The following is a 15,063-nucleotide window of genomic DNA, read 5'->3' on the forward strand; positions in this document are numbered from 1 at the left end:
ATAGGCTTCTTTGAGTAATTTGATTAATACCCTCTGTTACATAGAGAAGTGGTTTATCTGTGAAACAACACATAAAGGATGCATTTCATGTGTAGATATTAATTAGATTTTTTCCAAATTGAAACATGCAGTCTATCATTGTAGAAAGTATATTTTTTTTTTCTGAGAGATTTTTTATTAATAAAATTATCTCTTAATAATTTGTCAGAAACAAATACTGTACATTGAAATCACCATCTAAGCCCTTTACTCAAAAACTGAGAAAGAAAGGTAACTTTCCCATGAAATTTATGATTAAAAATCCTAAAAATGAACATTTTTTAAAATGCCCATTGAAGAGTTAACTTTGAAGCACAAACCTGAGGCCATAGAGCACAGTTCCATCTGGATGCAGTCTGATCATTCGGTTCTTGACTGTGACGCCATGCACAAATGATTTCTTATCATTGAGAAAGTAGGTATCTGGTACCCAGAGCTGATCGGCTACTCTGTTATCAAGGGTGAGGTTGAGAGGTATTCCAGTGTATGACAACCTTTTGTCTCTCCAGGACTGTTGAAAGTACATGGTAAGAGTATAATCCTAGAAAACAAAATACAAAGAAAATTTTGACAATTGGACTGTGTTTTATTAGAAGACAAAACTTAAAGGCAAGTAAAACAACAGGATATTAAAATTGATAATATGCATTGCTTTGTCCAGCAGTTTCAAATTCAGATCAAAAAACATTTAGCAAGATTGAAGATGTGATGGAACTTTTGGGTCTAGTACAACAATCCATGCAGTAAAAAACAGCAATTAAACAAAATGCTCTTAAAACATCTATTTTCTCTACTGATAACAAAGTACTGAAAAGTCAATAGGGAAAACCATGATAACTACATTGTTTTTTATTTTTTAAAAACTACAGTATGATGTAGCTGAGCCTCTATTGTATGTGCACACCAGCACCACTTGTGTGTCTTTTCTAGTGAAAGAAGGATAACAAAGGGCTGCTATCAGGTTTGGACAACAATCCCATTAGCATACTGTATGTTGCATGAAAAAGGAACATTTGTCCAGGCTACCTACAGTAGATAACACTTGGATTTCACTGACAAATAATAACTATTATTTTCTCCTTCTCTCCTGTCACAGAAATTACTTAAATCTAAAGAAAACTATTCACTGCAGAAGAATAAAAACTTACACCAAGTTGGGAAAAAATATTTATTAAAATGACATGATTAAGGATTTGTACAGATGCAGCCATTCAAAATGCACGGTACAAACCCGTACCGCACGCAAGTACCCACAAGCCACCACAGTCTACCGCGGTAAGTGATTGGCTGGCCAAAATGACCGACAGGGGCACTCGTGGTGCATTGGTCGGTAGTGAAAAGATTTAATCATTTAATCTCTTTACTGTGCACGTTTTAATCCGCTTAGTATTGAATATTTATATGGAATTTTACAACTAAAGGGAAATTTTAGTAGCTGAGCATAAAAGGAAGAGCAGCATAACGCATCTGAAGGTCATAAACGATATTAATTTAGGAACATAAACATATTACTGTATGTAAACTGTACTGTATATGGCTGGTCTTGGTAGTTTAAAGAAAAAATACACACCAGTCTTCCATTTCTCCCTAAACATTTTAAGCATCAAAGTTTTATGAAGCAGTCCCCAAATATGCGATTGCTGTATAGATTGAATTTTAATTAAAAAAAATTATTTAACATGAAAATTAAGCTGTTTACGTTCCTCCGCCTGAGAATATAGTCACTCGTTGCTACGCAACGCAGAAACACAGCCACAGGTAACTAGCAAAGAGAGAACATTAGCTAGCCAATATGATAAAGGAATAAATGATTTTTTTATTTCTTTTGCACATTTATTTGAACATTTCCATCAATTGTACAAGCACTTGGAAACTGTCCAATCCCTAGTTTGTCTGCATTTTCTTTTACGCTCCGGGCATTCTCACGGTCTGGCACCGGTTTGTGTCTTCTAGGATATTATTCCAGCGATTTGTGTTAAAATTGGGTTTCCAATAACGCCACAGCAAACTCTTGTTTTTATGTCCACTATAATGGACAATCTCCCTTGCTTTTAACCGAGCGTTTCATAATTTCCTAAAATGAAAATGCGACAGAATTCTGGGCTCTCCCTATACCAGAGATTACGGTAGGCTTCAGAATGGTGATTGGCTGACACCATCTGACACCCCTCTGATTGGAGAAAAAAAAACTTGCTGATCTGTTCTACATAGCAGGAAGACATGAGCATATGCTGCTTCTATTCGAAACGCGTATTTTAAAAGTTGAATTAGGAAGTAAAGGTACCCCCGTCGTGGAAGAATTTGACCTCGGAACGTTTACCCAGCGTAATATTGTATTTCATTGCACTTTGACAGATTGTCTTTAAATCAATTGTTGTCAGAATATCCCCACCTCCAAACAAGAACAAAATTGCAACGATTTTATTAACTGGCTGTTTCAGTAATTTAAAGTATATATTTAAAGTAATAATTTAACAATATATGTATTTTTTTAAGTTATGTTTATGTTGTGACTCCTTTACCCCCCATCTTGATTAAAATACTTTTATTTTTTCACAATCTGGCAATGCAAGACAGAATTCACATTCGCTGCAGCCAAATGGCCTTGCAGATCAGAAAATCAAGGAACAAAACAATTATCGCGCCCGGCTCCTCAATGGAATCGCTTTAACATGCTAATGCGTTGGTGTAACACTCTGTGTCTACAGTACATTGTGAACAAACCAGTTTCACAGGTATTTTCAAACCCCAGCCACTGTTGTTTCATCGGTTGTTATCCTGTAAAGCTCTTTGAGGAGCCACCTTTAAAGGCGCTATATAAAATAAAGTTTATTATTATTATTATTATTATTAATATTGATCATATTTTTCTATTTATTTAGATACATGATTACATATTCTCGATTATAAAACAGATCATTCCGGTCCTGGAATCTGACTGGCTGACACCCTTCTGAAGCGGTACCATAATCTCTGGTATACGGACGCCCCAGAAATTTGACTTTTTACTGTGTGATAAATTTTAAAGACTACTTCTTAGCGTAGATAAGAAAGCGTAGATAAAAAAGCTTGGATTCTCATGTATCTGATACAAGTGTCTTTTAATACAGTCTTTGTTGTGCTCTTGAGGATCCTGTAGTGTGCTCTCACGAGGCACCAGTTCTGTAGGGGTTTGGGCATTTACTGGGACAATTATTAATTGTAGCAGTAAATCACAAAATTGATTCTTTTAATGGCTTTAGAATCCAACCTTGTGATATAACTCAAACAACGCACACACACGGGTACTAATACACGAAGATACATTTATTAATACATAGAATATGCATATAAACCTAACAGGTCTTATCGAGAGGGTTATCAGAATACAAAAGGTATATTTAGTCAGTTACGAAGAGTTACATATATCAAGAGGACATACGTTCAGTATATCATTCATTTAGACCGTTTCATAAATGAACTTGGTTATAACTTCTACATTGGATACTCAAAACAAGTACATAACTCTTAGGATTTAAATTGATATCAACTGGTTGGGATAACAATTGAATTCTCGAGCTGTAATGCATTGAAGTTGAATACTCATCCAATCTCTGGGAATTCAGATCTCCTGCGGGCTCTCTGGCTCCGTGCCAGGCTGTGCTGTGCGGCTTGCGACGGTGCGCTGCTGATGTTCACTGACCGGCTAGTTAGTGTTGGCTTTAACTAGCAAAGTTTGTGCACAGGAGAAAAGATGACTGTGGGTCCCCGCAAGTCAGGAAGATGACCGGTTCGTTCCTGATGAAGCGCTAGTTCTGAATAGTGATTCAGCTGTCCACAGTTCCGATCTGTTTACGAGGCTTGCTGCTGATGCTAACCTCGGGTGGATCCTCTGGTTACTCTCTGGCAACCTCCGCTCTAGACTCTTAGAACAGAGGAAAGTTCTGGCACTCGGACACACCGGCCGTTCCGTGGTTGTCCGGGCTGAGTCTCAGGATGGTCAGGAGGCGCGCTGCGAGAATGTCCTGCCCTTCGGAGCCTTTCTGCTCCTGGGCTGTCCTGCCCTGGAATTGTTCTTCCTCTTTAGAATAGTCTTTCGAAAGTCTTAGAATAATCTTGGAGCTCTGTGTTGCCTGTTTTTACCTGGAGGAACTTCAGCTTATTCATTGGCTGAAAGTTCCATGGGCATCAGAGTCCCACGTGGGTTACTCGGCCCTACCAGTCCCTGATTGGTTGATCAAGGTGAGATATGAGTCACTTACTCCTGACACTTAGGAATGCAGTCCAGATGTCCATCTGGCACTCCCTAGACAGATAGGCGTCAATGGATGACCATTGATCATGATAGCCAGGCTTAGCTAAGTGCATCCCCATTTGGGAGCTGTCCCTTATCAAAAGAAAACATCTTTAAATCAGCCTGCATGAATAGTTTCTCTGTGGCTGCACCACAGAGATGAACAGAGAGATGGGGCCTCACTTGGGAAAGCACAGCAACACTTAATTCTGTCTTATTAACAAGCATTGCCGCTACAATCCTTGTGATATTTTGAGCTCTGGTTGAATGATGAGTTTCGCAGTTTAAATAATTTTCGTTGTTAGAAATTATGAAACGCTCTGTTAAAAGCAAGGGAGTTTTTATGTCTGTTATACTAAAAGAAAATGCTCGACGAAATAGGGAAATGGTCAGTTTTTCAGTGCTTGTACAATCGATGGAAATGTTCAAATAAATGTGCTAAAGAAATAAACAAAAAAAGTAATTTATTCCTTTATCCTATTGGCTAGCTAACATCCTTTCCTTGTTAGTTAGATCAACGAAATGCTGTGGTGTTACTTTTTGTCGATGAAAAAATAAAGTCTTTTCATTTAAAATGACGGTTACAAATAATGTGGAAAAGCGTAATGCTTGTCCAAGGTCATTCATTATTAATACTATTAGTAATATCTTCGGTAAAGGCTTTGATGCATAAACTATTTCTGCATAATTAAAATATTTATGATAAAGGTAGGTTGTGCACTTTTGCCCAACTGAGCAATAATGCTTTCATAAAATATACCAACTTTTAAATGACTGATGATTAACATGGTGTAATACACAGTTTAAATTTAAAAGCTCAAATGCTGTACATGAGAGGTTAAGCTTTATTAGCTCCTCCTGGCAGTTTTACAAGGTGATTCCGGATACTTTCCGATATGACGTATTCTGACGCGTTACACTGCGTCATACCGCGTTAGGATGCAACACGCCCACCGCATGGTACCGTGGTGTATCTCACTTGTTTTGAAATGCTGCATCTGTATATATGTACAGATTACAAGAGATCACACCCATCTTATCCATCTGCATAGTAATTCTCAATCTGCAGTGGCTACACATTGAGAAATTCCAAGAAGGAACAGCCCATACATCATCAGGGAGTAGCTTCAAATATTATTTTTTTCATAATACATATGTTAATAAAATAGTAGCTCAAGTGTAGAAGCTTAGTTCGTCCTTTTTGCACTGGAAAGCTGTATGGTGTGGTGTGCAGTGTGTTCATGTTTCAGGCAACTGAAAAAGACTCACCTGGTTGATACCTCATACAGTATGTCTCACATATAGTGCTGAAAAAACTTTTTCTGAACTGTCAACATAATTATGGCATTTACAATAACATACCACAATGTCCTTGTTTAATTGAAAACACTTTATATTTTAACAAAGAAGATTTATATTTGTCAATTTAATGTTTGAAGTAAATTGCAATGGTGTTTAAAGTAAAAAAAATATATAATTCTGCATGAGCATATGTGAAGGAGTGAACCTTTTTCAATCAAGCATATAACAGGTAAACAAGGACAGCATATGACAGTCTTGTCATACTGTATATTATTGTTAGAAACTTTTCTTCATCACATAGATTGGAGTCCTATTGGTTCAAGTGGAAAACTTTGTGTTGTGATAAAAAGACATTTCAGAAGACCTTAGAAAGTTTGGTATTCAGCAGTCATTACTGACAAAATCTTGAATTTGACTTTATATCTGGACAATTGGGAAGATAATTTCATGCCATCTATTAGCTGAAGCATGGGTCATGCAGCAAGACTAAACTCTAAACTTACAAGCACATCTACAGCTGAATAGTTAGAGAAATTAGCATTTTGGATTGGCCAAGTAAAACTCTAGACCTAAACCCTATTGAAATGTTATGGAAGCACATGAAGTGAACTGTTCACACAAGGAAAACCTCAAATGTCATGTCTGTTAGCATGAACTGGCCAATATTCCTAAAATTGAAGAGTTGGTCATTGCTCTACAAAGACGTGTCACCAGATACATAATATAAGAGTTTACCAACTTATTCATACAAGAGTATTTACTTTTGTAAATTTATTGTTATGTCTGCCCTATTCTGTGGGGCATGCTGATGTTACCATGGCAACTGGCCACATCTACACTCTCTGTTTAATGCTGGTTACCACAGATACATAATCAGACAAAGAGTCTGATCACCTGCGATTACCTGCACCCCTGACAAAGTTGACATTTTTAATTAAAATAAGAAATGGAACACTTTTATGGGTGAAAAAATTAAATGACATGAAAAAACTGAAAAGAATTCAAAAGGATTCAGACATGTTAATTTAATAGGTATTTACCCTCTATGGCAAACCTAAATATGTTTAGTTACACAGAAGTACTTAACATGTCACACAAATCATTGAATGGATTTTGATTGTGTATAGTAGTGTTTCGCATTATTTCAGAACATATATGACTGCCTCTATAAGGACTCTTCATCAGTTACTGAACTTCAAGCAAAGATTAAACCATTGTAACAGTGTGGGTTTAAGGAGCCGTGGCGAACACTGGTAAAAGTTGATGCCCCGTTTGAGGGGGCAGAGGCACTGGGGTGAGGTCAGCTTGGAAGGTTTAAAAAAAAGAAAAGGAAAAGCTGCTTTTGACAGCGGGGTTCAGTCTGGACTAGGGAAAGAGCCATGTGTGACAACGGGGTCCAAACTAGACTAGAAAAAGAGAAGAAAAACAAAAAAAGCTACATTGCACAGTGGGAAACAAAAACACCACTTTGAGCAGTGGGATCCAGACTGGACTAAAAGGAGCTGCTTTTTACAGCAGAGTACAGACTGGAATAGAGAAAAAGTGAAACTTATAAAAAGACAGCCTTACGCTCTCTATCCATAATCCCCTCTGAGACTATTGCTCTAATTCTAAATTCTCCCCTTACAGGGGTGTCAGTTGTAGCCCTGAATCTGTCTTCTTCCTCTCTCTCCAGGTAGACACACTATTAGGTATAGTCACACCAGCAGCGTCTTACATCTGCTTCTACTCGGCTCTTTCTCATATTGAGCCTTGCATATAGGAGAGCTACTCCTAGACGTCCTCTCTTTGCTGCAACTAACTCAGGACTAAAGTCATGCTTGCAGGTCCCTCTGGGGAAGTGTTCAGTGTGTTCTTAAACTGCTCCCACAACTGTGGCTCATCCAAAATCAACCACCTCAGCTGTGGTTGTCAAAGCAATGCGTGACCCTTAGACAAGGACTCCACCTCCACACTGAACACGCTCCATGTAAAATCATGGAGATTTCAAAATAACAAAATGATATGTTGGTGGAAAGCCACAGATCAGAAGATGTGTAAATAATTGCAAATACTATGAATATCAAATAGAGCTGTAGGAAATTGAGGAAAATGGTTAGGGATGCCACTTGCCACTGTGAAGCTGTTTGCAACTTTGGACAGGCTCAATGGCTGAAATGAATCAACAATATCTTGTTCATTGCATAAAAGAGACATGTGTGTAACTGGAAAAAAAATATCTAAAATTCTGCATGGGGTTTACAACAAAGTATCTACGTACTGTAGGTGATACTGCAATCATATGGTTTTGTGGTAGGACAAAGTGATTTTGAAACTTTTTGTTCTAAATGGAAAGTGGTGCAAACTTAACATAATGTATCACATCACCTAGGCAATACCATTACTACTGTAAAGCATCGTGGAGACAGTATTGTGTTATGCAGTTGTTTCTTATCAGAAGGGAGATGATAACCAAGAAGAAATGGCAAAAATAGCACCAACCTGGTATGTGAAGTTAAAAGAAATATACCTCAAAACATTTGCAGCTGTAATAACTCCTGGAGATGCCAGCTAATGTTGATTTTGCAGTGCTAAAATATTTATACAGTCAACATATTAAAGTTGTTCCTTTTACATTTTTGCTTACATTTACTGCAATTAAATACTCTTAGATGTCTTCAGTTTGAGTATTCAATTTTAAATAAAATACTAAGTTTAAAGAACTGTGTATGCATCATTCTTTAATTTCACAAAATAGCATGGGTCTGAATAGATTTAAACTGTATATGCAAAAACACTATGAAAGCATTCATATTATTTTGAAAATAAATGCAATAAAATAATGTAATACTTCAATTAAATTCATATAAACAAACAACTCAATTTAAATCATTTCTAGAATTGCTCTAAGACTGATTTGACTTATTTCAAAATATGTCCTGTTATCAGCAGGTAGAACACCTCTAATGCCTGTTCTGCTTTCAGGCTTATATGAGCTGACTATCAATAATCAAATGAATGGCTTCAATCAAGTCTGAGCATTATGCTAGCCTTGTGAGGGAAAGGTTGATTATGGAGAAAAATAAATTGGATTTATGCAAATTGAGTGGAGCATGTACAGAGTCTATAAAATCAGATTAATATTGCTTGTTGATTAGAGCAGTTATTATTTCTGTGTGGGGAAAAAAAAAGTCTACATCAGACTTAACCTTTTTTGTGACTAATTGCATGTACCTTGTTATGCTATCCATATATAGTCTACAATAATAATATACCAAAAGAGTATTTAATTATTTTTAGGAACAATAAATATATAACTCAAAGAAAACTGATTTGTAACATTCAACAAAAGAGTTAAGCAATAGAATTCTATATCCATCAATGTCAACATTAAATCGGAACAAATTTTAAAGAGAATTGTCTAAATATCACATGGTATTAACTTTGAGGACTTAGTTAAAAAATGAAGAACTGTAGAGGGACCTTGAATAGGCCTTGAATAATCATTTATATGGTCTATGACATAATAATTTGAAACCAATTGAAAATTTGTGCTATTTGAAAAAATATTTTAGTAAATACATATATATATATAAATACATTTAAATATTTTTGTAGTCTTCCTTTGCCTTTTAATGCTAAGAGACTCATTAGGATATGTTTAATTGCTTGAGCATGACACTTCTAAACTTATTTTTTCCTCTGCTGATTTTATTATAGCTCTCTAGCTAAAAAAGTGCAGCACTTCTACATACAATTGTCAATACATTTAATTGAATTCAAGTCTTGAGACTTGGAACACCGATAATAACTGACTTTCCATTAACTGTTAACATAACATTGCACATGACAAAGAACATTATCTAGTTCAACTCTAAATTTCAAAGCCCAATAATTTGGAAATCAGATCATTAAAGACAGCAAGTGCATTCGTCACGTATTTCTCAGTGAAAACCAAGAATCAATCACAGCACTTAGGAAGAACAGGCAAGAAGGTTTTACAGTATATGCCCATAACACAAGGTGGTTGCAGCAGGTTGGAAAACAATTGCAGTAGCATCACAGGTTACAAAAATAAAACAAAATAAAAAACAACCAACAACAGAGAAAAAGGGAAAAATAGAGTAATTATAATGTAATAAAACAATATCCCCTTCTTTCAGTGGGTCACAAACACCTTTACAACACTTTGAACACCATTCACAGAGCTTGTATCTGTTTCTCTGCTGATCCTTAGAGCAAGACGAATTCCTGATCATTACATCAATCCCCATTTTGTAAAGAATGTAAGGCTAACCTCTCTCTCTCTAAGAATATACTAATAAACTTTTAAAAAGGGGAAGAAAAAACAGTTTGAAAATGTCAAGGAGAAGAAAACACATTCAAAAACACAGATGAAAAAATAGCAAATAAAGATTTTAACATCTCTTTGGAATATATATTATATTACTAGTTATTTAATAAAAATAATTAAATGGATGTCCCCTATTACCTATTTTTAGATTACCTATTTTTAGATTATTGGGCCCTGTCTTATGATACATATGGGAATCTAATATCTAGGTTTCTTTAGAAAAAATAAAGTCAATTAAGTAGGGATCAAAAACATAAATATAGCATAAATAAACCCAGATGCCATTACTTCAAGGTAAAAAGTTTATCATAATTTAACAGTAAAGCTCTACTTTAAAAACTATTATGTTTGCTATGAGAAAGGCTGAAACTTTCTTTACCTTTGGCTCGGCAGATTCATCAGGAAACTATGCACCTTTCCTTTCGAATACTGCCAAATGAAAAAACAAGATACCAGTAAAAATACTTTCTGAATTATGCTCTATTAATGGTTGTATTAACATTGAAAAAGTAAACTCTTACTGCCCACAAAAACCCTCACAGAGTCTTTAAGTGTCTTGATATCCCCAGGATAGCAAGAAGGGAAATCTGTGGTTTTGTTCTGTTTCCCAGCATAATACTAGTACAGTATATTTCAAACATGAATGGCTGTAATGAGACATACTGTAACAATAGGTTACTTAGGCATTAGTGTTCTCTATTTGTGTAACCATTTTAGAGCATGATGTTCCATTTCAAGCGTAAATTTCTGTCCCAACAGAACAACAGAACAGAAATACCAGTAAACAAAACGTGCAGGTTCTCAAGGTTCTCAAGTGACAGAACACTAATGCATTGAAAGGCACAAAAAAAAAAAACAAACAGACACACTTTGACCTGGGTTATTTTTTTACAGAAGCCAGCTTACCTACCAGTATGTCTTTAGTATATGGGAAAAAAACAGAGTACCTGGAGAAAACCTACATGAACACGGGGAGAATAAACAAACTCCATGAAGATAGCACTCTAGTGCTACTTTTCCACTAAGCCACTCTGCCTTTTCTGTTCTTTAGGGAAGACAAAATACTATCTTCAATTAATTTGACTCATGCTGGTGTACTACTGCTCATAGACCATCCCAGAAGCATCTGTCTGCACTACAAATGGTTTGCCAAAGTCTGGACATCAAAACACTAAGTCACAGAACAGCCTACTGAAAAGCTTTTTCATATTCAGAAGTCCAGCTTATTTTATTCATTGTGGATTTATGTTATGAGTTACATTAAAATAGCTACTTTCAAGGAAAAATGTGGATTAAACATTTGTAGCAGCCAATGAGACCCAAGAGCGACTGCACTTCTCTCTTGGTCCTATACATTGGATAGCGTTTAATAGCATCCACGTCATCAACTAGTGGATGAAGCATCCCATTTCCTAGGTAATATCCTGAATAGGTGGTTTCCCTTTTGCAAAAATAACACTTTTTTTCGGGTTCGCTGTCAGCCCAGCCTGGTGCAATGAATTGCTTAAGATGTTTCAAGTATTATTCCCATGTTTGACTAAAAATGCAAATGTCATCTAAATATGCAGCACAAAACCTTTCTAGACTATATACTGTAACACACAGTTTATTAACCTTTCAAAAGTTTCCTTGTAATCCATATGACATCACAAGAAATTGATAGTGACCAAATGGTGTACTAAAAACACTAATCATTTGGTTAAGGTGATAAAGGGACTAGCCAGTAACCTGTACACAGATCTAATGTGTTGATCAATTTTGTCCATCCAAGCTTCTCTACCTGCTTATCAAAATGACACCTTGGATACAGTACAAACTTGAAGATTGTATTTACTGTTCGATAATAAACAATGACTTAAGTTTCCATACATCTTCAGCACCAGTATAATAGGACTATTCCACTCATTTGTGGATACTTCACTAATTCCCATTTCCAACATAACTTAACTTAACTTAATTTTATTAATACTTAACTCTGCCACACAGGACCAGGCTCTGACAGCAGAAAGTGGTGTTGAAGCATTTGGGTAAAGTCCCAGACTGTTTCTGTCTCTGAGACTAACCTGTTCACCATGTTTTTCAGGATTTTGTTGTACTTTATTACCAGTCCATCAGTGTGGGGATAATATGGGGTGGCTTTCATAGCCTTTATCCCCAACAACAACTCAAACTGTTTGGACTAGAAATTTGTAATCTGATCAGCAAGAGTTTCTTTTCCCAACTACATCAATTGCAATCCACTCAAAAGGTAAATCTAATACAGGTAATGGCATTAATAGAGTTTTACCTGTCCATCCATTCCAAAATGCTAACCGACAATCAGGATATGTTTTTATTTATTCATTAATCCCACTGTAGAGATGAGGCAATTCTGTTTAATGCTTTCTGCACTCCCAAATGGCCTGCCTCTTCTGTTGTATGACCCAGTTCCAAGACATTTTCCCTCAGACACTTTGGTATAATCAACTGTAGTTCATCTGGAGATTTCTTATTTAAGAAACACTCACTGCTCCTAGCTGATTCCTTATTTTCCTTCTCTGGCCCAGTAAAAAAAAGGTTCCAAACTTAAAGGTCTTTAAAGTTTCTGAAGTTAGAAATAACATAAATTACTGTCCAAGGCAGGGTTGGGATTATCTTTCTCTACATTAATAATTATGAGAATAATTGTTTACACTTATATAGTGCTTTTCTGGACACTTCATTCAAAGCGCTTTACAGGTGATGGGGACTCCCCTCCACCACCACCAATGTGCATCTGGATGATGTGGCGACAGCCATAGTGCACCAGAATGCTCACCACACATCAGCTATTAGTTGGGGGCAGAACAAAGTAATGAAGTCAATTCATAGAATTCCTTTTAGCAGTTACTTTTCTTGGCAATGTTGAGCCTTGCTCTTGCATGTCTTACCAGATTTCAATTCTAGAACCACACCAGTAAATTGTAAGATTTTCAACAGGTTAACGGTACCTTGTTCTTTCTTCTTTCTTTATATTGTTTATTAAAGGCAACCAGTTCTTGGCCTAAGGTCACCTCATAAAAGACGTTAGTCACTACCACCACTAGCACTTAAAATGACTGTAGAGCAACTTCAACCTTCAATATACTTTACCTGGACATTAATGTTTTGATTCTGAGTGTAGAATTATTATTCAAACTCCCTTCATCAATAAACTTTCTCTTACAAGGGTTTGTGAGATTCTTGTTTCTAATGAGGCATTAGATGTTTTCCCATTTATACTGACAGATATAATATGCTAATGTCCTGCCCACAACTCTCATGACTGTTTAGGTCTGGGAAAATTTAAATTAGCTGTTCTGAATTTCCCAAGCAGACAGATGAGTTTTATATGCCCTCGCTCACCACACTTATGACAAATTCTGGAGCTCCTAGCCATTGTACCAAGTTGTTTACCAAGCCATGTCAAGGGGTTTTGGCTGTTTCAGAACCACTACCTTTTTAAAATCTTTTTTAAAACCCCCAAACCTGGAGGAACCTGGCAGATTGGTCCCTCTAGGTTGAGTGTTAGGTGTCTAGGTTGATCATTTATGCACTGTCTTAAAGATGTCTATCAGGTTAGCTGCCTTTTGAGTTGTGGAGGGATCATTTTCACAAATTCAAATCTTTACCTCAGGACTCTGAGGACTCAGGACTCTACCTCAGCAATTCTAGTAGACATTAGTTCCACAATGTCCCTCTTGAGATGTTTCTGGGGCTGCACTAACTTTTGATACAGTTCCTTTTGACATAGACAGAACTCCTGTGAGGTCTCCACAAGCTTCTTAAATAAAGGAGCTGTTTGTACTACAAAAAGAACTCTTCTGATGTACTGATGAATTGAATGATCTCATACTTAATCTTGTCATAGTCCATGGTTTCATTTGAATCCATGACCACAAATGCACCACATGCTTCTGAAGTCAGAAAATGAATTAATCAAATAGCCAATTGTCCTTTTTCTCATGCACAGGCTATTGATGCTGTTTCAAAAGTAATAAGGTGTTGTTCAAAACTCCTCCAGTTTTAAGAGTTTGGGATGTCATGAGGTCATCACTTGGAATGCCAAGTTACTCTGTAGGCAAAGAAAATGGACCAAGAATGAAGGTCACGCAGAGACAACATTTAGATTTATGGTATCCCTGAAGGATCACAGGGACACTACGTGATTATTGTCCTAGAGAATCTGCTGAGGGAAGAATTTGATTTTCCAGAGGATGCAAAACTTAGAATCAAAAGGACACAGCACATAGCACACTAGCACCAATACCCAAGGGCTCATATGCTAAATTATTGCCAAGTTCTTAAGTTTCAGAATGAAAGAAGAGGTATCACACATAGAAATACATTTTCTACAAGAACAGTTGATTCTACACAGACTCCCCTATAACCCCATAGCAATACTAATAAAATGCAAAGAAAGTGTTGAAGGCAAAGAAAATAAAATTACAGATTGCTTTCCCAGTGAGACTATGGATTTTCTACAAAATGGGCCCCGGCTTTTTCATTCCAGAGAAGAAGCCATGAAGGACATGGCAGAGAGGGCACTCAAAGTTATGGTTATAACATCTCCTCCAACACTGGAAGAAGAGATAAAGCAATTTTCTGCTTGGCAGAAGGCCGTAGGGTGGAGTGGACATGGTACGCATAGACTATCAAAATCCCAATACAAGGAGGAGGTGCAGAATTTCAGACAGAGATACCTTAAATTAATCATTTTTTTCATATTAGATTTTTTTTTCATTTTGTTTATGTGCAAGCTTCCTGTGATGTACAGTATAGAAGAAAATGGAAATGTTGGGACAGGACAGACAGGCAGAGAAAATGGCTAGTGCTTAGGGCCTTTAGCATTATTTTTACATTTTTTTAGATGTTAACTTATTATTATTATTTCCTGTGCCAACACCTTCAAGGGCTTTCTCTCAATGACAGGTGAGGTTTTCCCTAATGGGTTTTGTTTTATTAAGCAAGTGCTTTGAGTGAGTTGGATGTTATTTGGTGTAAAACTTTAGGTTTTGTCTTTCTTCTTTTTTTGTTTTTTAGTTACTGTTCAAGAGAATCAGTGTTAAGATGATTTATAACAAGATAAGACTTTTTATAAGACATTTCTATTATTGAA

General features: G+C 36.3%; 1 protein-coding gene across 1 annotated transcript in view; it reads right to left on the minus strand.

The window, feature by feature from the left end:
* The window catches only part of gabrb1 (gamma-aminobutyric acid type A receptor subunit beta1), a 411,079-nt gene that overhangs the window by 217,929 nt on the left and 178,087 nt on the right, over nt 1–15,063 (minus strand). Inside the window, exon 4 of the mRNA XM_088908787.1 lies at nt 360–580. Within this exon, the coding sequence (XP_088764913.1) occupies nt 360–580 (221 nt within the window). The remainder of the gene's footprint in view (nt 1–359; nt 581–15,063) is intronic.

This window comes from Atractosteus spatula, chromosome 1 (genome assembly GCF_055471065.1).
Source record: "Atractosteus spatula isolate fAtrSpa1 chromosome 1, fAtrSpa1.hap1, whole genome shotgun sequence".
In the NCBI taxonomy this organism is placed as follows: Eukaryota; Metazoa; Chordata; class Actinopteri; order Semionotiformes; family Lepisosteidae; genus Atractosteus; species Atractosteus spatula.